Source organism: Lynx canadensis, chromosome B2 (assembly GCF_007474595.2).
Source record: "Lynx canadensis isolate LIC74 chromosome B2, mLynCan4.pri.v2, whole genome shotgun sequence".
In the NCBI taxonomy this organism is placed as follows: Eukaryota; Metazoa; Chordata; class Mammalia; order Carnivora; family Felidae; genus Lynx; species Lynx canadensis.
The window spans coordinates 63,620,656-63,645,638 of record NC_044307.1 but is presented as its reverse complement, the minus strand read 5'-3'; the positions used below and the strand labels follow the sequence as shown (position 1 = coordinate 63,645,638).

The window sequence follows — 24,983 nt, the reverse complement described above, 5'->3', positions numbered from 1 at the left end:
ATGTCCATCAACTGATGAATGGATAAAGAAATTGTGGTTTATATACACAATGGACTACTACGTGGCAATGAGAAAGAATGAAATATGGCCCTTTGTAGCAACGTGGACGGAACTGGAGAGTGTTATGCTACGTGAAATAAGCCATACAGAGAAAGACAGATACCATATGTTTTCACTCTTACGTGGATCCTGAGAAACTTAACAGGAACCCATGGGGGAGGGGAAGGAAAAAAAAAAAGAGAGAGAGGTTAGAGTGGGAGAGAGCCAAAGCATAAGAGACTCTTAAAAAATGAGAACAAACTCAGGGCTGATGGGGGATGGGAGGGAGGGTGGGTGATGGGTATTGAAGAGGGCAGCCTTTGGGATGAGCACTGGGTGTTGTACGGAAACCAATTTGACAATAAATTTCATATATTTAAAAAAAATAAAAGTCTGAGATGTGGGGTGCGTGGGTGGCTCAGTCGGTTGAGCGCCTGACTCTTGGTTTCAGCTCAGGTTGTGGGATTGAGTTCCACAATGAGCCCTGTAATGAGCCCCGCGTGAAGCCCTGTGTGAAGTCCTGTGTAGAGCCCCACATGACTCTGTGCTAGCTTGGGAGCCTCTCTCCCTCTCTCTCTGTCCCTCTCCCTGCTTGCACACACACATGCACTCTCTCTCTCTCTCTCACACACACACTAAGAAATAAAAAACATTAAAAAAAAAGTCTGAGATCCTACTAAAATACTGTTTCTACATTTAAAAATTTAATGTGGCCCATCATTTCATTCTACAGTACATTTTCCAGTAACTTAAGCTCCTTTACAAATATAGTATACACTTGGAAATATATCAGTATTATCCTACTAATTAACTCATTTTATTAAGAGAAAATTTACTTAAATTGAATGTTGAGCGAAATAGCTGGAAGAAACATCTGAAATGGAATGCCAGAATTCTAGCATGAAAACCAATAAAAGAGGCAGCTAAAAGTAAATCTGATTTTGATTTTGTGTATCACTAACTTGACCTCTATGTTTCCGACTATACATCTGCTTTACTCAGGACGTAATCTTCAAAAATTGAATTTTTATGGTTCTTAAATTGTTGCCACTCAACTAAGCATTTCAGGAAATAGAATATACACCTTTTTTTTTTTTTTCAGACATCTCATCCAATCTAAGTCTTTTATTTCAGGGAGGATTATTTTTTCCTTCTATTTTCTTGGACTTCATTCCAAGAAGTAAATCATCAAGTTAAAAAACTGTATACCTTATAGGGTTTAAAACTTCAAACTTTTTGAATTATTCATATGTATTTGATCTTTAATGCAGCAAACACATGGGGATATATTATCGTATTAATGTTCAGGATAAGGCAAATTTATATCATTCTTAACCATAAAATGAGTGAGATCCTATTATTACTTATTCTTATGGGTCATTTCAAAGAAGGGAAAACCAGCCCACTTAAAGGCAATATATGGTTGATACATGTCTTAATCATAGTAATGTAAATATGGGGAGTTAGTAGTAGCTGAACCCAACATCTACCGTCTCAAAAACTATTAACCTGAATGTACATGTATTGGGGACACAAGTATACGCAAGTGCACATACTTAGAAAATGAGCAGGATGGGCAGTTTTTCACATAGGGACAAGAATAGTCAAAACATTTGTCGAGGTACTGACTCTACTGAAAACTTCAGTAGTCAGACACTTTTGCTGTTTAATTTGTATTTTGGAGAGCAGAACAAAACAACTCTATATGCAAATACTGCAATAATGCTTTCTGAAGTCAAATTAACCTTCCCCAAATTTCTGCCCACTAGTGTTTTTTTTTAAGTTTATTTATGAGAGAGACAGAGAGAGAGAGACAGAGACAGAGCATGAGCAAGAGAGTGGTAGAGAGAGAAGGAGACATACAATTCAAAGCAAGCTCCAGGCTCCGAGCTGTGGGCACAGAGCCTGACACAGGGCTTGAACCCATGAACCACGTGATCATGACCTGAGCCCAAGTCAGACGCTTAATGGACTGAGCCACCCAGGCGCCCTTTTGCTCATTAGTGTTATATTACAAAGGAAAAATATCTTATTGGTCTTATGTATGACATCCCTTTGTGTCACTATCAAGCCTATTCAGTAAACCAATAATTTTTCAAATGATAGTTTGGAGTCCCTTAATATGTTAGTTACTGTTTTCTGGGTGCAAATTGGTCAGCCAATATATCTGTTAAAATATGGAACTCAGAATTCAGCACATCACTCCAGAAATGATCTCACCACATAGAATAAAAACAGGAGGGTCACACACACACACACACACACTTCTTGTTCTGGATACTATATAGTACTTATATTAACACAACTTGTTGTTTTAAAGTTGAATTGCTTAAGTATACACTGAGCTTGCAGTCAACTACAACCATTAAGTCTTTCTTTTGAGGGAATATATCTTACAATCCTTTTATAAATTGATGGAATGAAAATTATACTGAGTTATTAAAATTAAAAAAAAACAAGAAAACAAGTAACTTTGAAATTATTTGGACAGGTAAACAACTCTTTCCATATCTAACAAAGTTAGGGAACTGGGCGTTGGACAATGTTGTAGAGCCCACTAAAAATCTGGGCTCCTATGTACCTGTGATGATTTTTTTAAGTGGATTTGTCAAGAACAAGTGTTTTGGATTTCACTATATTGTGAGATGAGTTATAAAACAGTATTTAAGTAAACTCAAAGCTTCATAAAAGTACTAGGGAAATAGAAGACATTTAACGTGAATCATCTCCTGAAATATCCAAAGTGTAGTAACTGACATCTGAATCAAGCATTCTAACAAGTGAAAGATGATGTAAGATATAAAGAGAAGGAAAGTGTCATCAGTAAGCCCCTAATTGAGGTCAGTGAGATACTAGTAAGTGCAAACTATTTCCTGTCCAAAGTATTCCTCGTGATGAGTAATTTATAGTTCTACTCCATATCAATTACTTCTACTGGAGTTTAAATGCACTTCACACTAGCGAAGTCATTGGTTATTTATCTTTAGCCCTGAGGTAAATCGTTGTGAAGATATGGAGAAAGAATATGCCTTAGCAATGTTGTAAGAAAGTCAGGAGAATTTTTTCAAACCTTATTTGGAAAAAAAAAGAGCATGATAACTTCTTCAGGTTTATGCTTGGAAGAGAAGAAAGAACAAAGTTTCTCCAAGAGAAAATGGGAAACAAATTCTGTAGCTGCACACACTTCTATTAGATTTCACTCTAGGAAGCAACATCTGCAAGCTTTGCTAGGTAGATAAGAGATTTTCCTACCTTCCTATTTCCCTGAAGCATGCTTTTGCGGAAAGTACAGAAGACTTGTACTGAAGCACCACTGCCTTTTCCAACTACCCCTCAGCACAGTTTTCTAACAATCATCTTCAATTTCTTTTCTTTATTGGCCTGGGGCTAAGTCCACTTGTGTTCTGAATAAATCAACAAACATTTATCTAGAATCAATCAGGTGCCATATGCTGGGTCAAGTGCTGCAGTTACAGGAACAAGACCTTGTTCTCCTGGATCTCACAGTAGAGACAAAGACACAAACTATACCGATAATGTAAATAAAATACTATGTGAGCAGAGTGAAGGGGCTGTTAATTCGTCTTGTGTCAACGAGACTTTACCAAGAAGATGTAATTTTTCTTGAGCTTTGAATCTGGTAATGTGTGAAAATGCAGTGATGGTCGAAGCGAAGAAAGGTACCAATCATCTGTGATCATGCTCTCAAATCCTCTACTTAGTATCTAACAAGCTCATTTGGTACCTTACACTGGCTATGTCTGTTTCCTTTAGACAGAGACGCTTTTAGAAAACTCCAATCTGAAATTATAGATGTCTTTATCAAATACCATCTACCCCTTTAAATAAAGAATAAAATAATTAGCCACTAAACTTTGCAGAGAAACAGAGACCGTGTGATCTTTCTATGGCAATATTTTAATATTTATGTGCTAGATTCTCATAGTGCATTAAACCAAGTAGGAACATCAGCAGACTAAGTTCTCGAAATCTGGCTGTTTAGCAAATAAAAGTCAAGTGCCTGGGTGCCAGATCCACTGCATGTGTTGAGCTTGTCATCCATCTGTTGTGTTCTCTGCCAACTGCTCTTCTTGGGGTGTGAGTGGAAGGCATTAGAAGGGAATAAGAAACCATTAAGAAATAAAATCAACTGCAGAGTGAGCAAGTTTCTTTTTCTTTTTCCTGTCCTATTCCCTCTGTCTTTCTCAGGTTTCTGCTTCTTACTGCTATATTGAATCAAAATAATGCCTACAAATAAGACAATGAAATGAGGATTACTCCATGTAAAGGCGATAATTTTTCACTGATAATTCAAGTATCATTCTTGTAACTTTAATAAGTGAGACAACAGTAGGTTGACAAAACTGTTTTCATTGTGGCCATTTTTTCTATGAATACTGGTTGTGATAAGAAGTCTAATCCTATGTCCAGATTTGACTGTTTCATTTGCTGAAGAATTTTCTGAAATACAGAAGTATATAGATGATTCTCAGTTTAAGAGGGATTTTCTCTAACATGGCTCATACTTGTTTTATAAATTTGACAAGTTCATAGAAAGGAAATATCCCATTGTTAGAATAAAGGTGAATTGCCCTTTCTTTCTTTCTTTCTTTCTTTCTTTCTTTCTTTCTTTCTTTCTTTCTTCTTTCTTTTTCTCACTTAGTGTTTCGATTCCTACAATAAATTGTCTCATACAAATAGGTGTTTTAACTATTTTTTTAAACTTGGGAAGACTTCTGAAATTAATATTAATTCTAAATTTCAATGGGAAAGGAGGTGAAACTAGGTAATACAGATAGAAAGCCAAATAGCTTTAAAAAATTCTCTATCTTTTCCAATAAACACCTACAAGTTTCTGAGTCTCTAAGGCATGAATGCTACATCTGGAGCAGGGCTGTCTCAGGGTTCATTACAATTCACAATAGCTACTGGCCTTGTCTGCACTTTCATAAATGGTAACATCATCTGCCTTTATTTCCTGAAGCTGAGGTCTTCTCATAAAATGTCTTTTTAAGGGAAAGATCAAGATTCAGAGATCGCAGTTATTTCATTTTCCAACCCAAAAGGAATACAAAGGCAGATAGGGAACAGTGGGTGTGCCCAGCTCAATCTCGCCCCACAGCAGCAGAGACTGGGGGCTCCAGAGTTCATGACAAAAAGTGCCTCACACAAAGCTCTTTGGTATGAGAATAGTTAGCCTGGCTGTTTTTAAGTCATGTAACTTGGCAACTCTCTCATCACATTATCAGATATACTTCTTTTTTAAATTTAATTTAATTTTTTAATTTACATCCAAGTTAGCATATAGTGCAACAATAATTTCAGGAGTAGATTCCTTAATGCCTCTTACCCACGTAGTTGCAAATGGCAAGATTTCATTCTTTTTTTTATCAGATATACTTCTTAAGTGCTTTAATGCATATGGCTTTTTATCTCTAGAAGTTCAATATTTTTTTAAAAAAACTCATCATGCTAAATTAAACTTTTGTTTCTGACCAAAAGAATATATAATAAATGTATGACCAAAAGTAATTTATATTGTATATACCTTGTATATACCAAAAGTAATTTATATTGTATATACCTTATTTGTTCATAGAGAACATAAAGAGAATTTTCTGGGCTAGCTGTTGAGGTAAGGTAATCTGGAGAGTGTGGCCATGATTGGTCTGCAGGGGTGGGTGTGCAGGGCAGATAAGGATCTCCAGACAGTCCAGGTATGGGAATTTTAAAAGCTTATTTCAAATATAATTTTGAAATTGAAAACCAAACAAAATAAAATCATGTTGTCTTCATAATACTTATTTTGGAAGGTAAAGTTAAACAAAATACTTTCATTTGGTGAAAAAACATGTGATGAAGATTTTATTTTGGTGGATACAATTTTCTTAGGGTGGGAGAGTCAGAATCTCTCCGGCTGGGTAGACTTTAAAAGAGGTCCATGGATGTAAAGAGAAAGAACACAGCCCTCCCTGCAGCAGAATTTAGGAAACTCTCTCTACAGTTCCCTCTCCAGACTGTAGGCAAATGAAGTTAAGATCTAATTCAGAACTCTCTGTGCAAAGGAAATGTATATACTTGAGAAGCTATCAAGATGAGATGATACGGTGAAGGTGTAAGAGCTATGGACACATATGGGTAAGATTTAAATTCTGGCCCACTACCTGTTAGCTATGAAACTTTGGGGAAGTTTTTATACTTTCTTAGTTTCTTAATCTGTGAAATACAGATGATAATGAATCTTACCTCAGAGATTCTGTGAGAAATGAATGAAACAATGCAAAGAAGTCCCTTGACAGTGTTTAGCACATAATAATTGAGTAAATGGCTATTATTATTATTATTGTAAAAGGATATGCTCATACGTATTTCAGTTAAATAGAAAATTAATTGGTTTGCTAACATGAAAATTTAATTTGCTTTTAGAGGTCAAAATTATCTAAAATATGTGTGACTTTCAACGTTTTTCACTAAATGTATTTTGAATAAATCATATAAATTCCCTCAAATGAGTTCTACTTTAGTTTCAAAGTAAGCCTAAACTTAGAATAATAGAATCATCAAACTATTTTCTTTTAAAATTATATCTATTTACCAAATAGATATACTTGCCCCCTGCCCCCATTATCTGCAAGGAATACCTTCCAAGACCTAAAACCACAGATAGTATCAAACCCTATATATACTGTCTTTCCCTACACATACACATCTATGATAAAGTTTAATTTATAAATTAGGCACAGTAAGAGATTAACAAAATAACTGATAATAAAATAGAACAATTATAACAATATTCTTAATAAAAGTTATGTGGATATGATCTCTCTCTCTCTCTCTCTCTCAAAATATCCTATTGTACTGTACTCATCCTTCTTGTTGTCATGATGTGAGACCATAAAATGCCTATGTGATGAGATGAAGTGAGGTGAATGACGTACTGTTAGGCTACTACTGACCTTCTAACCAGGACCATCTGTTCCAGATTGCAGTTGACCACTGATAAGCGGAGACTTCTATATTTATAGATCAGGCACTGAGCTGCCACTTTTATGAATAATCTCATTTAATCCTTAAGACAAAACTATAAGTAGATACAATATAATGCCTATTTTAAAAAAGAGAAAACTTAGAAGAAACCAAGAGACATTCCCTAAAATTAAAAAGTGAGGATTGGAGCTGCAATTCAAACATAGGCCATCTAACTCTGGATAGTTAGTATCTGAATGGCACAACAGTGATGGCTATCATTTATTGCATACCTACTCTGTGGGAAAAAAAGTTATTTTCATGAAAGTTTTCTTAGTAAAATAAACATTTTAGGAACAAATTATAAGTAATTAAGCAAACAGAAAATTGGTTTTAGCAGTTAGGTTCTGTATTTATTCAACTTTTACTATCACATTATTAGGATTAAGATGGCTAGAAAATAATTATTCCTATTTTTAAAAAGTATCCCCACTTCTCAGAAAACATATTTAACATATATATGTGAAATAGAGAATAAGGTAATTTTTTTGTTTGAAATATTCAAATAGTTAATACAAGAATGCTTTGACTGGTATGTTTGAAGGTAATACTGTGGGCAGGATTTGCTCCCAGTATCCATATCTTCATCTCATTTTCCACTGCATACCATGATGAGTTGTGAGCACGTGTGTTCATATGTGGGTGCATGCATGTATGTATGGGTGCATGCATATGTGATCTTATGCATTAAGTGTTTTACTTGTCAATGGAAATTAGACCATCCAATTTACTCATTTTGACTGACAGTGGCTTCTGTCCAGCCACGCTTCCCAGAAGCCACCAGTGACAAATAACTAATGATACTTGCTGTGCTGGCTTAAATGTATAGGGGACAGTTATTTGTTTGCAGTGTGTTGGCTATACGGTTGTAGATATAAGTTTAGAATGCCTAGTGCAAGTCTACATAAGGTGATGAGTATTGGAATCATAAAATAACCTAATTAAATGCTAAAGTTCTTCATTCTCCATGACTTGACATATCCCATAAATTGATTTCATAATATAGTGTTGCTTAGTGTACTATTTTTCTCCTGGGCCTCAGAAGAAACTAATAGTTTGTTCAAAGCTTTGACTTAAAAAATTTACTGCTATCACCTAGCCAAACTTCAAAGTGTAGGTCTGTTTTAGAATAATAGGATTTATATGCAAATCACTTAATTTATTATGGTATCACACTGGATGTAAGTATAAAGTGTAGCTAAAATACAAATTCTATTCTACACTGCTCAGAATATGCTTCACTGCATTAACATAAATCAGCTTTCTAGTTTAAATAGTAAACCTTAAAAAATTAAGAAAGTTTTACTTTGAGAATATTATACCAGAGATATATGTTCTATGGCACTTTGCATATGTTCTTGTTCCAAGTGAGAAAACTCATCTTTTTTTTTTATTTTATCTTTTAACAGAACCCTTAAGCATTTCTACTTCTAAGAAAAAGAGCCTGAAAGAAGTACTAATGCTGAGAAGAAGAATCAAAGTTAAGCCTGGGGATGCTATATGAATAGTCTGGGAGATAAGTATGAGTTACATTAAGCCAGATGTGGGAGATACAGTTCTGAGAATACATCATACTTTAAGAACTAATAATTTTCTTTGGAAATTTACTCAGAAAAATCAATCAAGTTATTTTCATCTTACAACAATGGAAGTATTTTTACCTCAAATATAAGTGCTCATCTTCACAACTATAACTTTAAAACTTTTAAATTTTAAAAATTAAGAAAAATTGACATATCCTTACTGGAGTCAATATTTAAAACTTATTAGCCATGCCATTAGATAACATAGTAGCTTTGTTGTCATGTTTATTCTGTACATATTCATTAGTTATTTTATTTTTAATTTTTTTTTAAAAATTAATATTTATTTATTTTTTGAGAGAAGGAGAGACAGAGCACAAGCAGGGCAAGGGCAGAGAGAGAGGGAGCCACAGAATCTGAAGCAGGCTCCAGGCTCTGAGCTGTCAGCACAGAGCCTGATGCGGGGCTCAAACTCATGAACCATGAGATCATGACCTGAGCCAAGGTCAGATGCTTAACTGACTGAGCCACCCAGGCGCCCATCATTAGAGTTATCTTAAATAAATAGTAACCTGTGGATTATGGAAGCGAGAAAAACACTCTTCAGGTGACATTTCTTCACTTAAGAATGTTGCATCCCTTTAACAGGTGAATTAAGTGACAAGATAGAAGCAGACCTGGTACCACCAGTGACTCTGATCTTGAGGACAGGCTATGGTCAAAGCATCGTGATTCTATGGATACTGGTATTAGTCACTGAGGAGAGTCTCTGAAGATTCATGAAACCAGGATCCAATAGCTAAGTGTAGTCTGATACCATGTTTAACGCCATTGGAAGCTGCATGAATTCTGTCTGTGAGGCTCTAAGAGCAACTCAAATAAACTAGACCCAAAGAAAACTGCTTGTAGAAACAAAGAGTATTTGCTAGGACAATCTGCATTGGTTTTAGAACACCATTGATACAGCTTCCCTTTAATCACATTACTTTTTTTATTAAGTTTTTCATTTTAATTCCAATATGGTTAACATACAGTGTTATATTAGTTTCAGGTATAAAATATAGTGATTCAACAATTCTATATATAACTCACTGCTCATCATGATGTGTACTCTCCCTTCATCTATTTCTCTAATCCCACCACCACCTCCCCTCTTGTAACCATCTGTTTGTTCTCTATAGTTAAGAGTCCATTTTTTGTGTTGTCTCTTTTTTTTCTTTGTTCATTTATTTTGCTTCTTAAATTGTGCATATGAGTGAAATCATATGGTATTCATCTTTCTCTGACTTCTTTTGCTTAGCTTTATATTCTCTAGATCTATTCATGTTGTTGCAAATGGCAAGATTCCATTCTTTATTATGGCTGACTAATATTATATATATATATATATATATATATATATATATATATATACATATACATATATGTATATACATATGACACTTCTTTTCCATTTTTCACATTAGCTTTTAAGTTCCCTGGAGACAGTGTCTTCACATAGACACTGAAGCTCACTGATTTTGTGAGACTGAGTGCATCACCATTTCAACGAAATGGACTCCAAGGGCTGAGGCTTCCATTTCCCAGAATTACTAGGCTCAACCAGTTAATTAGTAGCTCGTATATGTCTTTATATTCATTGAAGTTTTACTTTCATTGTAGTACAGATCATCACATTAAATTCTTTCTATAAATTTGAGCTTCTAGGAAAATAAGCAAAATCTTTAGTTCTGAGTAGTGTTTGTCTCTGCAACACTACATCTTGCTCCAGTTCCTTCACTCTGCCAAAAATGTCCTCTCTTTTCTAAGAAATTATGTATTGCAGAGAATTGCTTAGCTTGCATATTTAACATTCCAGCCTGTTTCTTTCTTACTGTCATGGCCCTTGATTGATATTATTTTGACTGATTTGAGCCTGTTCATTACTTTATCTAGTTCTTGTACTGAATTCAGTCTGTTGACAGCACCTTTTAGGAGCTGAGAGCCTCCTCCACAATCAGTAGCAATTTACACCTGGTTTTCACCAATAGGATCCAAGAGATGTCACTTTGGAGTAATGAAATTAATGGTATTTTAAACAAATCTTAGCAAATTCTACTCTAAAGTATTCCAGGAGAATGTTATCCTGCTTCCCCATCATTTACTGTATAAAATTATATCAACTTTACTTCCCATTGTAAAGATGTCCAATGATCTATAATCTATTTTATAGTCCAAGTACTCCAGTGATTCTGCACTTGGCTTAAACAAAGTTCCTATATTCAAAGTAATTAAAAAAATCTCAATGATCTGAAATCCAAAAAATCTGATTATTATTATGGTGGAATAAGTGTATAAAGCAAATTTTGACTAGGGGCAATCTCCTTAGGAGATAGGTGACTGAGTCGTATTCTGTAGAGGAAAAAGCATTTTGAAGGAATTAGACTTTTGAATAAATGTTTACTTCTGAAGAGTCTGCAATTAATGTCATCAGTAAGCTTAGTTAAAAAAGAGAATCGCAGTGGGGGTGCCTGGGTGGCTCAGTCAGTTAAGCGTTCAACTTCATCTTAGGTCATGATCTTTCAGGCCATGAGTTCAAGCCCCGTGTCGGGCTCTGTGCTGACAGCTTAGAGCCTGGAGCCTGCTCTGGATTCTGCATCTCCCATTCTCTCTGCTCCTCCCCTGCTTGCACCCTGTCACTCTATCTCTCTCTCAAAAAATAAATAAGCATTAAAACAAAATTTTTTAATAAAAAAAAAAGAGGATAGCATCCCAAATAAATATTAGATTGTGGCAAGGTATCATTCCACAAAGATTTTACTGAGTCTAATATTTATACCACTACAGGAAGAGTAAGGAAAATTGCATATGGGGCTGAATAATTTCTAAAATGAAAAAGCAGCAGCAATAAAGCAGTCAGCTCTCAGACACAATTAAGAAGGACTCAAAAACTATCTGACAATTTCTGAACCTTCCCACCACTTCAGCTTCAGGTACTCCTGTGACAACTGTATGTTAATAACCACAGGGTCAAGGCCTTCTGGATAATGAGGCACAATGGACTCACTTGATAATTAGTGCAGCTAAAACAGCTACATAAACCTATCCTAAACTTAGTGTACTGAAGAACATTTTCTTAGCATCAACATGTGACACTTTAATAATTAAGCAGTTTAAGTTATGTGTGTATATGCCTACACACACACTCAGAAATCATGAAAAATAAGACAAACTAATTGCAGTTTAATTTACAAATATAACAATTTCAAAGTTTCTATAAAAACTGAACAAATATACAGAATGAATAAGTCACAGGAATAAAAGGCACAGCATGGGGGAATAGTCAGTGGTACTGCAATAATGTTGTACGGTGACAGACGGTGGCTACACTTGCAGTGAGCACAGCATAACCTATAGAACTGTTCAATCACTATGTTGTACACCTGAAACTAATGTAACACTGCATGCCAATTATACTCAAATAAAAAATGTATAAAACAAAATTGAACTTAAATAAGATGCTGAATGGCCACACTAAAAAAGACAATGTGAAAAATCAACCATTTTAGGAGATAAATACTATATTTATAGCATTTTATTGATGGATCGACATATCTCTTGTATTTTTATTTATAACATCTCGTGTGGTACTATATTTTTAGATGTTTAATTTATGTCTACAGTGAAATATGTATGAAAAGATACTATAGCATAACATAAAATAATGAAACTAAGAAGCTTTGGGGCTCTTGTAATAATGGGAAATGTTCCAGAGCAGGGGTCAGCAAGTTTTTTCTCCAAAGGACCAGATAGTAAATATTTTAGACTTTGTAGGCCATCTGATCTCTGCCACACTTACCTACCACTGCCACGTGGCATAAAAGCAGCCTAAGACAATATGAAAACAAATGAGTGTAGTTGTGTTCCACCACAACATTAATTACAAAATCATACACTGGGAGTTTTTGGCAGCCCGCTACAGGGCCATAGTTTGCTGACCTCTTAACAATCAGACTTATTCTGTATATTTTCTCTTCCTATCTGGTACAACCTTTTAAAACAGCCACACTATCAACAATAGACAAAGTATGGAAAGAGCCCAAATGTCCACTGACTGGTGAATGGATAAAGATGTGGTACGTAGATACAATAGAATATTACTCAGTGATCAAAAAGAATTAAATCTTGCCATTTGCAACAACATGGATGGAACTAGAATGTGTTATGCTAACTGAAATAAGTCAGTCAGAGAAAGAGAAATACTATATGATTTCACTCATATGTGGAATTTAAGAAACAAAACAGATGAACACAAGGGAAGGGAAGCAAAAATAAGATAAAAACAGAGAGGGAGACAAAGCATAAGTGACTTAAATATAGAGAACTAACTGAGGGTTGCTGGTGGGTGTAGAGGGGGGGACGGGCTAAATGGGTGATGGGCATTAAGGAGGGCACTCATTGGGAGGAGCACTAGGTGTTATATATAAGTGATGAATCACTAAATTCTATTCTTGAAATCATTATTACACTATATGTTAATTAACTTGGATTTAAATTTAAAAATATAATAACAATTAAAAAAAATAAAACAGGCACAAAACTTAAACATACCTTTTCCCCAGGAATTCCAGGAGCACCAAATTCACCTTTAATACCACCTGAACCCTAAAATAAAGAAATGCTCATTAGGTTTTTTTAAAGGTATATTAATTGCTAATATAAAGAGAATCTACCATTGCACAGATAAGTTGCTTTTCCTTGCACCAAAGTTTGTTCCCTGAGTTCATTCCTCATATTGTCTACAAGTCATTAAACTATACTTTTGACAATAAATTATCAAAATGTTAGAAAGTAATAAATATCAAAGGGCTAGTAAAAACTAAAACTAGACATTCTCTACACAAATACATATAATTCAACTTTGTCATTTCTTTTATACTTATAAAGATTAGGAATGATTCTATTGCTTTCATCTTAACTAATTCTTCATGCTTTCAATTCAAATAAGTCACGAAATTTTAAATGTTTTATTTATCTATTTTTGAGGGAGAGAGAGCGTGGGCATGGGAGGGGCAGAGAGAGAGGGAGACAGAGAATCCCAAGCAGGCTCTTGTGCTGTCAGCGCAGAGCCCGACATGGGCTCAAACTCATGAACCATGAGATCATGACCTGAGCCAAAATCAAGAGTTGGCTGCTTAACTGACTGAGCTACCCAGCCACCCTAGTCGTGAAAGATTAGACTCGAAGGTACCCATATATGTTTCATTAATGTGCCTGATCTTCCATTATATCCTCTGGGAAAAATCTCACAGCTGGGCCAATCCAATTGTTAGCTTCCCTGCTCTTCCATCTAAACTGGAAAAAATAATCTCAATGAAGCTGATATGTTACCTATATCTGCCTTAATGGCTCTACCACAAATTCAGTCTAATAAATATGCTTGAAATGGTGAAAAATAATATAAACTTTTTGGATGAGTTTCTCTATCACCAATGTGTGGTAGAAATTAAGAAATATATCGGAATTTCATGAACAAATAACACCATGTTATACTGATATAGTATGTTAATTTCAGATTTTAGGCACACAGGCAAATTTTAACTTCAAGTTTCTAGACATTAGATGAGATTATATCAGGTTGGATAAAACTAATATGAAAATAGATACAAAAATTGATACAAAATAAAATAAATCAAATATATTCAATATTAAATTAGAAAGGTTAAAGAAATATTATTTATTTCTTATATTGACATAGAAAGTCAAAGGTCGATATTAAATCCCACCTCTGAGAGTTTGCTACTAAGCAATTTTTTTCTTTCAAAAAATTGTGAACATATTTTGAGACAATTATTTTTTATTGGTGTGGTGTGGCTATAGTATGAGCATATGAATAAAGTCAGATTGAAAAAAATACATATTTTTTTCCCGAATAGAAAGGAATCAGTACCAAAGTTTCTGACTATAGAGTCAAGTAAGTTAACTTGTACCATTTTAAACTGTTTTGATTTCCTCTAGAAGTATGTCAGCAAGGTAATCTTTTAATAAAGCCTATACTTTTTGGGAAATTAACTCAATATGTGGAAGATAACAATTCAAAAATAAACTGGAAAATTATTCCTCAAATAGAACTCAGATCATACTCTCCCTTAGGTTCAGGGACACTGAAATTGAGCTGCTATTTTATAAAACTCTGAGGGCATTTCAACTTTGAAGCGGGTGAGGGTATTAGCCAGAGTTTTAAAGAACTGAGAAAGTAATGTGGTTGCTACATAATTAGGTTGCTAACTACATTTGCTAAGAAAAAGGGAATTAAAAAATTAAGAACATTATAATAATTGAGTTTGAATGAAAGAAAAGTAGTAATTGTTATTTCAAATAATGAAACCCAGAGTTTACTCTTGAACAGATGACACAATTTGATTAGGTGCCCTGATACAGAATACTGATCACATCTAAGTGTTCAAATACAAGCAGCAGTTGAATTTCAAACCATCTTACTCCATGAGAGAGGGTCATCATTTTTACAAAAAGAAAAAACAAGGCAGTAAATCATATTAATGAAGAATGGACGAGAATATAGGCAAGTAAAGATAAACATTAAATTAAGCCCAAACATTTTTTTCCAAATATTTCTGATTCTTCATTACTAATTGGCAGTATGAAGCTAAAACTAATCAGGTCACTAACTTGTGTTTTAAAAGAAAAAGTGTAGTAGAACAAACAATAGTGAAAAATGTAACTGTCCTTTATGATTTAGCATATCTAGTTCTTTCTCTGTAAACTGACTCTTTGCGCTTGGCAAAGTACCCTAGGCAATTGGGGCACCTGAATTTATAGGTTCTAGGAAGAGCTGACTTGATGATTTAGACTTTCAGGTGTGATGCTCATTTATTCATTCAACTCCTATTAGGTGCTGTTCTATGTATGTTGCTCACAAAACTTCTATTCTAGTGGAGGAAATAAATAGAGACATAATTTTAACAAGTCAAGTGACACTAAAAATGCTAATAAAGAAGATAGAGGTGGAATGAAGGGATGCTTTTTATATAAAGATATCAGAAGAGGCTTTTTATTTTAAAGTGATTTCTGAGCAAGAACCTAAATGGTTTGAAGGAGAGAGCTAGATGGATATCTAAAGAAACCCCAGGTATATGTAACCTGATGTAAAGGCCCTGGAGCAGGAGTGAACAGGGGAAACGGTAGGAGACAATATAGGGAGTGGAGAGGTAGGGATAGGGAGAGCTCTACACATTATGCAAAGCCTTGTAGCCAAGGCAAGAGCTTCAGTGTTCACCTTGAGGGAGAAAGGAAGCCACGGGTGGATTTTGACCCAGGTAGGAAAGGATTTCCTGACAGGATTATTCATTGTGAAATAATATTGGGAACAGAAGACACAGATTTGAATGAAATACTTATATCATTAAGTGATCTTTTTAAGAAATGAACTATCAATAAATTATTAATATTTACTACAAGTACCACACAATAACTATCTGAGATTTTTATATACTAAAATATTTAATCAATTGCAAATTCTACGGGATTATTTTACAAATGAAGATTATTTTGTTTTGGTCAAGTCACATAAGAAACTGAACTCAAAAGGATTATCTCCATCTCTCCTTCAACATGTGAAGATTATACTGTGGATAGAAAAGCAGAAGAAACATATTTTTTCAGTTCCTATTATGTGACAGTTTCTAGCACTCAATATTTTATATACATTTTATTGTATTCCTTCTTCACAATAAAGCATGGACTAGGTATTATTAAGTATCATTTTTAAAGTAAGTAAGAGGGGGACAGGATTCACTCTCAAGTGGTTCAGGTTCCAAAGAGGTAAGCCTTCTAATATACCGTCCTAAATATCCTTTGTCAGTCTTAAAACCAAAAGGAAAACCTTGAGAACATCTAGTTCCCTTAGTAACACTGCACTTCTGATCATTTCACAAAATTAACTATTCAATATGCCTTAGAGCAAATGACTTTCAATCTTCAAGCTCTGCAGGCATTATTTTGTGCACCTAGTCTAATAATGAAAATTACATACCAGACTTAAACACAGAGGAAAGTCATCTTTATTTATTTCACATTAAAGTTGCAGGATCACACAGTATAAGAACAGGAACAGACTCATCATCAACTCCTTAAAATGAAATAATACATCTATGTTTATTACGAGTGCCAGGAAAGTGGGACACATTCATGGCCACAGTCATCTGAAGTCATAATTACATAGCAAGTACTATGCTGGTTTAATCAAATGCTGGTGCTTGTACTGAAAAAATAAAGGAAGTATACCAATCAATTATTTGTCTTGTTTTGTAAATCATCAATTTATTTTATCCCAGCTGTTTTTACCTTGATACTAAAATCACCTGCAATTATGAGTTCCATGTAGTCTGGACACTAAAACCAATGTTAGTATTTTAAAAACATACCTTAAGTGGGAAGTTACATAACACATTGTAACCCTAAGATACATTTCTTGTATATTGTATATATTTGGAATAAAATAAATTTGCTAATTATCATTTTTACTAATTCCTTCCTAGTTCTTTTCTACTGGTTTTCTTTCCTACAGAGGGAGGAAAGACTCCTTAAACAAATCAACACTAGATTATAAACTCAGTGAGAGTAAGCCTATGCTTTCTCACTACTGCTATAGCTCCAGAACTTAGTATACTTTTTGTTATAATAATAGGAACTCAAAAAATAGTTGCTGATAAATTAATGAATAAAAGAAAAATGAATCTTTACATATTAAAGGAGACATCTATTTATGACTAAAGAGTAAGGAGAAAGAATGAGTCTTTAAAAGATATATGCTCTAACAAGAGAGACTCAGCACTTAATCTTTTAAAAAAAATCATTTAAAGGTGACTTAATGATTTTATTAATAGTTATGTAATATTTTTTAACAGGGGCAAGAATATTTTTAAAGTATTTTATCCTTTCTAAAACTGACATGTGAAATTTCTTCCTATGCCAGTAATCTTAAATTGATAGAATTGGTAAGTCAAAGAATAAGAAAGTCAAGTTAAAAAATGGTAATGTGCATCACATCACAATCAACCAACAAGTAAGCCATATATATGCATTTTCAAAGTACTTTGTGTCAACCTTACAATGTAGATAGAACTGATAGAGTATACACCCTCCTTTACAGATGAGGGAAATGAAACATGAAGAGACTGGGTGGCTTGGCCAAGCTCACACTGCTAACCTAAGAAGAGCTGGGATTAATTCAGATCTCTCTACTCTATGAGTCCTCTTAATTATGTTACCTTGAGCACACCATTCTACCCATGCATGGTTTTCTCAGTTGCAAAATGAGGATAAAAATATTGGGTTGCCTTTCTTTATGAAGTTAAAAGGATTAAAATGAGTATTACAAGTGGAAGTACCATGATCAAAGAACACAAATAATACTGAAGAGCTTTTAAATATAGAGCAACCTTCAAAATGCAAACTGATTAAGAGAAGGACACTGGATTTGACAGGTCTAGGGGTTCAGATCCCAGCTTGACCACGTGGCCTTGGTCAATAATTTAACCTCCTTAAACTTCAGTTTTGCATTCTATAAAATAGTAATACCAACACTTAACATGAAGAGTTTTAAGGATCAAAAAGAAAAGATATGTAAATCACTCTTCTCAGTGTCTGGCACATAGTAAGTATTCAATAAATACTAGCTATTGCTATAATGATTTGTATGTTCAGTTTGATAGAACTAGATATTGTTTAGTGGCATTCAGCAAAGTTATCCCAAGTAATTTGATTTAAAGGGCAAAACTATATGCTCCATCCTACTTCAAAATTCCCTTTTGAACAGCTACTAAGGTTCCTAAAGTTGCCATGCAAGCCACAATGGGCAGAACTTACTTTAGGAGTCAAATGCCTATGATTGTCTTTGTTGAAGTTTGCTGTGCAAGTCTGAAGGATCAGTCATTGCTCAGACATCAGTCTCCTACCCTTTAAAATAAGGAGCCCACTTAGATTATTTTGTTAATTTAGAACCATGGACTTCCAAGTTACGGCATGAATGGAATTTAAATCTGTTTCACCTTGGAAAGATAACAAAAACATAATCAACTCCTAAGCCTCGCACAAATTAATTTATTTAGGTATCTAACAAAATGGGATGATATTAAAAAGTGGAAAAGAGAACACTTAAGTTTTGATACAGCAGGGAGAAGGGAAAGGCATATCTCTAAACACGGGATACTGCTTAGAATTAGTTCAACAAAGATGAGCTGTTTAAGAAAAGGGTAGGAAGCTAAGGAAGAATCTTAAGTGGGACTCCTCAGCAGACAAGAGAAACAAGTCACGAGAAAAGTAAATTATAAATGAATATCCCTGATAAACATAGATGCAAGTATCCTCAACAAAATATTAACAAAATGAACTCAACAATAAAGTGAAAGCATTATACACCAGGATCAGAACATTCCATGCAAAAGTAACAAAATACACATTCTTTTCAAGTGCACATGGAACACTTTGCAAGACAGATCAAACGTTAGGCCACAAAAACAAATCTTAAATTTAAGAAACTGAAATCATTTCAAGCATCTCTTGTAACCATAGAGGTGTGTAACTAGAAATTAATTAAATGAAAAAGAAACTGAAAAATTCACAAATATGTGGATATTAAACAACATGCTACTGAGTAATCAATGGATCGAAGAAAAAATAAAAAGAGAGATAAAAAATATCTTGAGACAAATGAAAATGTAAATATAGCATACCAAAATTTCTGAGATACAGCAAAGGCAATTCCAGGAGGGAAGTTCATTGTGATAAATGCCTACCACAAGCAACACAAAAAGTCTCAAATAAGCAACTTAACTTTACACCTCAAGGAACTAGGAAAAAAACAATCAAAGCCCAAAGTTAGTAGAAGGAAGTAAATAACAAAGAGTACAGCAGAAATAAATGAAATAGAGACTAAAAAGATAATAGAGACCAATGAAACTAAGAGCTCGTTCTTTGAAAGAGAAACAAAATTGACAACCCTTAAGTATATTCATCAAATAAATAAATACACAATAAATACACAAAGGACACAAATAAAATCAGAATTGAAAAAGAAGTTACAACTGATACCACAGAAACATAAGGGATCATGAGACTACTACAAACAATGATATGTCAACAAATTGGACAACGTAGAAGAAATGTATAAATTTCTAGAAACATATATCTTACCAAGACTGAACCATGATAAACAAAAAATGAGCAGACTGATTACTAATAGGGAGACTGAATCATTAATCAAAAATCTCCTAGTAAACAAATCTGCAGGACCAGACAGTTTCACTGGTGAATTCTACCAAACATTCAAAGAAGAATTAGTACCAATCCTTCTCAAACTCTTCCAAAACGCAGAATAAGAGAACTCTTTCAAATCTGTTTTATGTGGCCAGCATTACCATGATATCAAAATTAGACAAATATGCCACAAATAAATAAAATTACAAGCTAATACCCCTGATGAATATAGGTGTAAAAATTCTCACAAAATATAAGCAAACAGAATTCAACAATATATTAAAAGTATCATACACCATGATCAAGTGGGATTTATTACAGGCATGCAAGGATGGTTCAACATCCATAAATTAGTCAATATGATACACTGTATTAACAAATTTAAGGATAAAAATCATATCATCATCTCAATAGACACAGAAAAAGTATTTGACAAAATTTAACATCCATATATGATAAAAATTCTTAAGGAAGTGACGATAGAGGGAAAGTACCTCAACATAATAATAGCCATATATGATAAGCCCACAACTAACATCATACTCAATGGTGAAAAGCTGAAAACTTTTCCTTTAAGATCAGAAACAAGACAAGGGTGCCTAATTCCACTACTACTATTCAACATAGTATTGGAAGTCCTAGCCAAAACAATTAGGCAAGAAAAAGAAAGAAAAGGCATCCAAATTGGAAAGGAATAAGTGAAACTGTCACAACTTACAAATGACATGATTGTGTATATAGAAAACCCTAAAGACTCCATCAAAAGACTGTTAGAACTAATTAACAAATTCAGTAAAGTTGCAGAGTACAAAATCAAGATACAAAAATCTGTGGTGTTTCTATACACTAATAGTGAACTATGAGAAAGAGAAATCTTAAAAAATCTTAATTATAATTGCATCAAAAAGAATAAAATACCTAGGAATAAATTAACCAAGGAAGTGAAAGACATGTATATTGAAAACTATAAGACATTAATAAAAGAAATTGAAGAAAATACAAATGGAAAGATATTCTACGCTCATGGATTAGAAGAATCAATATTGTTCAAATATCTATACTACACAAAGCCATCTACAGTACAGTGCAATCCCTATCAAAATGGCATTTTTCAGGGCACCTGGGTGGCTCAGTCAGTTAAGCATCCAACTTTGACTCAGGTCATGATCTTGCAGTCCATGGTTTGAGCCCCACGCCAGGCTCTGGTGTTGACAACTGAGAGCCTGGAGCCTGCTTCAGATTCTGCCTCTCTCTCCTCTCTCTCTCTCTCTCTCTCTCTCTGCCCTTCCCCTGCTCATGCTCTGTGAAATGGGTGAAGAGGGTATAATTTTATATAAAAGTAAAATACACAAATAAATGAATAAGAAGCTAAAAAAGAATCTTCAGTGGGGACCCATCAACACACAAGTGAAATAAGAGTTCATCAAGTATTCGGTGAACAGAATGCTAAAGAAAGTTAGGGCATAACAAAATATAAATGTTCTTACTTCACAATTTTGCTTATAGTTTATAGATAACAAAGATTTGGGTCTCTATATCTTTTAAAATTTTAGTTCCAATAGGAACTCAAAAGCAGACTTGGATGCTGATATAGTCTTTCTCATTTCAGTGATCAGCATTTAAATATAGTCCTTAATAGCCTTTAACAGAAACGTGCATTTATATGGGACATAGAGATATGACGTGGACACATTTTTAAATCACTTTTGAACCAATCCACTTTCATTCTGACAGTGTTTTGTGGTATCTTACCGGTTCTCCTTTATCCCCTTTCTGACCAGGTGAGCCTGGAGTTCCTGGAAAACCTGCTTCTCCCTGAGCAAAAGTGAATTTCTGTGTTATCAAACATTCTGTCACATTGAGCCAAAGACTAATAATTTGTAAATATGAAGGTGACAACAGTAGGATAAAGCTTTACTCTCCTCTGAGCTGATGGCGGTCCCTCTGCTGGAATGCCCTTCCCTTGTTCAGGAGGCTCATTACTCTCCGTCTTCCAAACACCATTTGACATCATCTCCTCCATGAGACTTTCCAGGACCTTGAACACATGATGCTCCCCTATGGCCCTGCATCTGCCTTTCTCATGGAGCCTATGATAGTGTTGGTCGCTACAAGAAATGTAAATTTCCTCTAAACTTTACCTCACCCATATACCCCCTCCTCCAACCAACAGCAAAGGGGTAGCAGGATGTGTTAAGCCTCTAAGGAGAAGTAAGAAGTGACAGTACCAGGGGACATTCTGCTCTAGGAACCTCTTTCCTTTCCCAGGTAAGGGTATAGAGGAAAACCATCAAGAAATCACTCAGCCTACTTTTAGCATAGCCTCTTGACTGCCATTACTATTCACAAAAGAAGTTTATGTCGGTCCACGGACCCACTCTTCCTGACCAGGGGACTGTAGTGGTACCAGAGAAGCAACTTCTTTGAGTGATATTCTCTATAAATTCTCTACGCAATTTATGGCAAAAGGAGATGGCTGGCTGGATATTTGGAGATACTGGACAAACAGCCTCCACACAACAAAGAAATACCATATAGGGTATTTTTGTGTACGTGTGGAAGAGCAGGCACTGTTTCAACTGTGAATTCCCAAAACTGAAGCTTACTCCTGGCACATGCTAAGTACTCAATATTTGTCTATTGTACAGGTGGGCCCTCCCCTTACCTTTCTATCCATTCTCATTCATAGCCTGGAAAGTCTATGGCTTCAGAACTAGCCAGAAAACAATGCATGAAATCCTTTCTCCAATTACCTTCTCATAATCCATCCCAGCGACTGAATGGCTTATGCTTTTGATTCAACTAGCACTAGAGGTCAAGATACATTCTGTGCACTGGGGCCACATTCAAGGGGATGGCTCGCTTTGTGCAGTGGCTTCTCAGTGGGCATAGATTAAAACTAGCAAACCTTGTTTGGAATGCACTGGCACCGGTCTTGAAGTCCCTCCTTTGCTGGAAGATAGGCAGACAGTTTACTGGCATGAGCGGGTAACAGTGATGATGCAGTGCTTCCAAAGCCATCATAATCTGGACACTAAAATCCAGAAAAATGAATAGAGTTAATTCCCAACATTCTAGCATCCCAAATACTGGCTCCCACCAAACTAGGGATGACTGGAGTTTCCTGAAAGAACCACCTTCTAATTAGCCAAAAGTTGATACAGGTATATGAAAGTTGATAATGTCTTTGCTCTGTCACTAGGCCTCCCATGTGTTTTATTACACTACAACATGTTAGAAATGTGCTAAAACTTGTTTTGATGAGGAATTCTAAAGCTATTATAAATGACTTTATAAGTACAGAAATATCAAATATTTACAATAACTGCATTGTTACCATAGAATAGTTATACACATTACATCTGTATACGTTTTTGTGGAACAAAATTTAAAATAAAAGCAAGTGACTTGAACTTTTAGAACATCATTTACTCCTATAAGATGAATGTAAAGGCATAAGGAGCTTGGTAGCTTTGGTAGGCAGCCATTGCCATGATGACCCTGAGGGTCTGGTGGCTAACCGAGGTCGGCGCTTCAAGTGGGCCATTGAGCCGAGCAGGCCTGGAGGAGGCAGCAGGAGCCAAAGTGACCAGGGCAGTAGCCAGGGAGACTCACTGTACCCTGACAGTTGTTTGGACAAGCAAGTGCCTGCCTGAAACCAGCATGCAAGAGACAGACGGGATTCTAGCGGAGAAGCGCTACTGGAACATTGCCTTGGGTCCCTTCAAGCAGATTCCCATGAACCTCTTCATTATGTATATGGCAGGCAATACTGTCTCCATCTTCCCTACTACAGTGGTGTGATGGTGGCTTGGGGGGCCTATTCAGGCACTTATGGCCATTTCAGCCACTTTCAAGATGCTAGAAAGTTCAAACCAGAAGTTTCTGTAGGATTTGGTGTATTCTCAGAAACCTCACGGGTTTGGCATGGACTGTTTATTAGTGCCAGTCAATGGGACTATTGCCCACACATGCATCAGATTGGTTAGCCCTCATTGAGCCCCCAGAGAGGATGGGGTTCAGTGGTGGAGAACTGCTTCTGTGAACCTGAGAAAGAACTACCTGGTCCTACATCCTGGGATCTCATGTACAACCTCTTTATGCCCAGAGGCTCCCCCTCGGCATACAAACTCTTAACATCATCATTCAAGCTGGGAAGAGCCCAAAGCTCCCTGCTCCCCATGGTGAGGAGGCAAACCCCAGAAAGACAAGTATGTATCACTATGAACACAAACTACACCATAACCCTTGACTGAAAATAATGTAGAAAACTGTATTTATGGTTCCAGGACAGAGCAAAACAACAAATGAAACTGTAACTCTAATGAAACAAAAGAACGCCTGCTGCTAAATCAAGACCCACAGCAGCAGCTCCTTTCAATAAATTGCGTGGTTGAGAACAATGCTTAAAAAAAAGGGGGCACAAGTTTCCCTTAAATCTATTCTCCTTAATATTTCACTTCTATTTAACATAAACTGGGACATAAAAATTCTGTTGGAAACACTTTGGAAGATGTGAGAAACTAATGCTAGATTCAGATTACACATGATGAAAAGAAAAACAAAACAGACACAAAGAGCAAATAAAAAAATACTTTTTACACTCCAAGATGCTATATATTTAATTAAAGTGTATCTTATTCTACTCCATTGTCCTTTAAAGTTATTAAAAAGTCTACACTATAACAGACGAGTGGCAAAATTTATACTTTATCAGTGGGTTCAGAACATGTGGGATAACATGAAGTGAAACTCAGTTACAGAGAAATGACTTTTTCTCTCAAAAAATAAATCCAGATGGGAGGATAAATGTATCCTCTCCTATCACATCACTTACCAGTGATTAATTATTATTAATAATTATTAAATTAATAATTAATAGTTTCATAATAATTATTTCATAATTTCAGGCTCCTCATCAGGGTTTGTAACTGTGAATTTGTAATTTTATGCTTGCAATTTCATAACTCTGAATTTCCAATTTAGGGGAAAGGGCTCACACATTACTTTACATATTACAAATTATATATGCTTGGAAAAATATTGTCAGGATAAAAAAGTAGTAAAGGATGGTCAGTGGTTATTTACTGTGGTGAGACCAAGGTTGATATCTACTTCCTTCTTTAAATTTGGCTGTAG

General features: G+C 35.1%; 1 protein-coding gene and 1 pseudogene across 1 annotated transcript in view; one reads left to right on the top strand and one right to left on the bottom strand.

Annotated features, from left to right (window-relative positions):
• The window catches only part of COL19A1 (collagen type XIX alpha 1 chain), a 342,994-nt gene that overhangs the window by 266,063 nt on the left and 51,948 nt on the right, over positions 1-24,983 (bottom strand). Inside the window, exons 7-9 of the mRNA XM_032593194.1 lie at positions 22,753-22,878; positions 21,597-21,659; positions 13,179-13,232 (exon numbers count right to left, since the gene is read on the bottom strand). Of these exons, the coding sequence (XP_032449085.1) occupies positions 13,179-13,232; positions 21,597-21,659; positions 22,753-22,878 (243 nt within the window). The remainder of the gene's footprint in view (positions 1-13,178; positions 13,233-21,596; positions 21,660-22,752; positions 22,879-24,983) is intronic.
• LOC115514634 lies at positions 23,105-23,894 on the top strand (annotated as a pseudogene).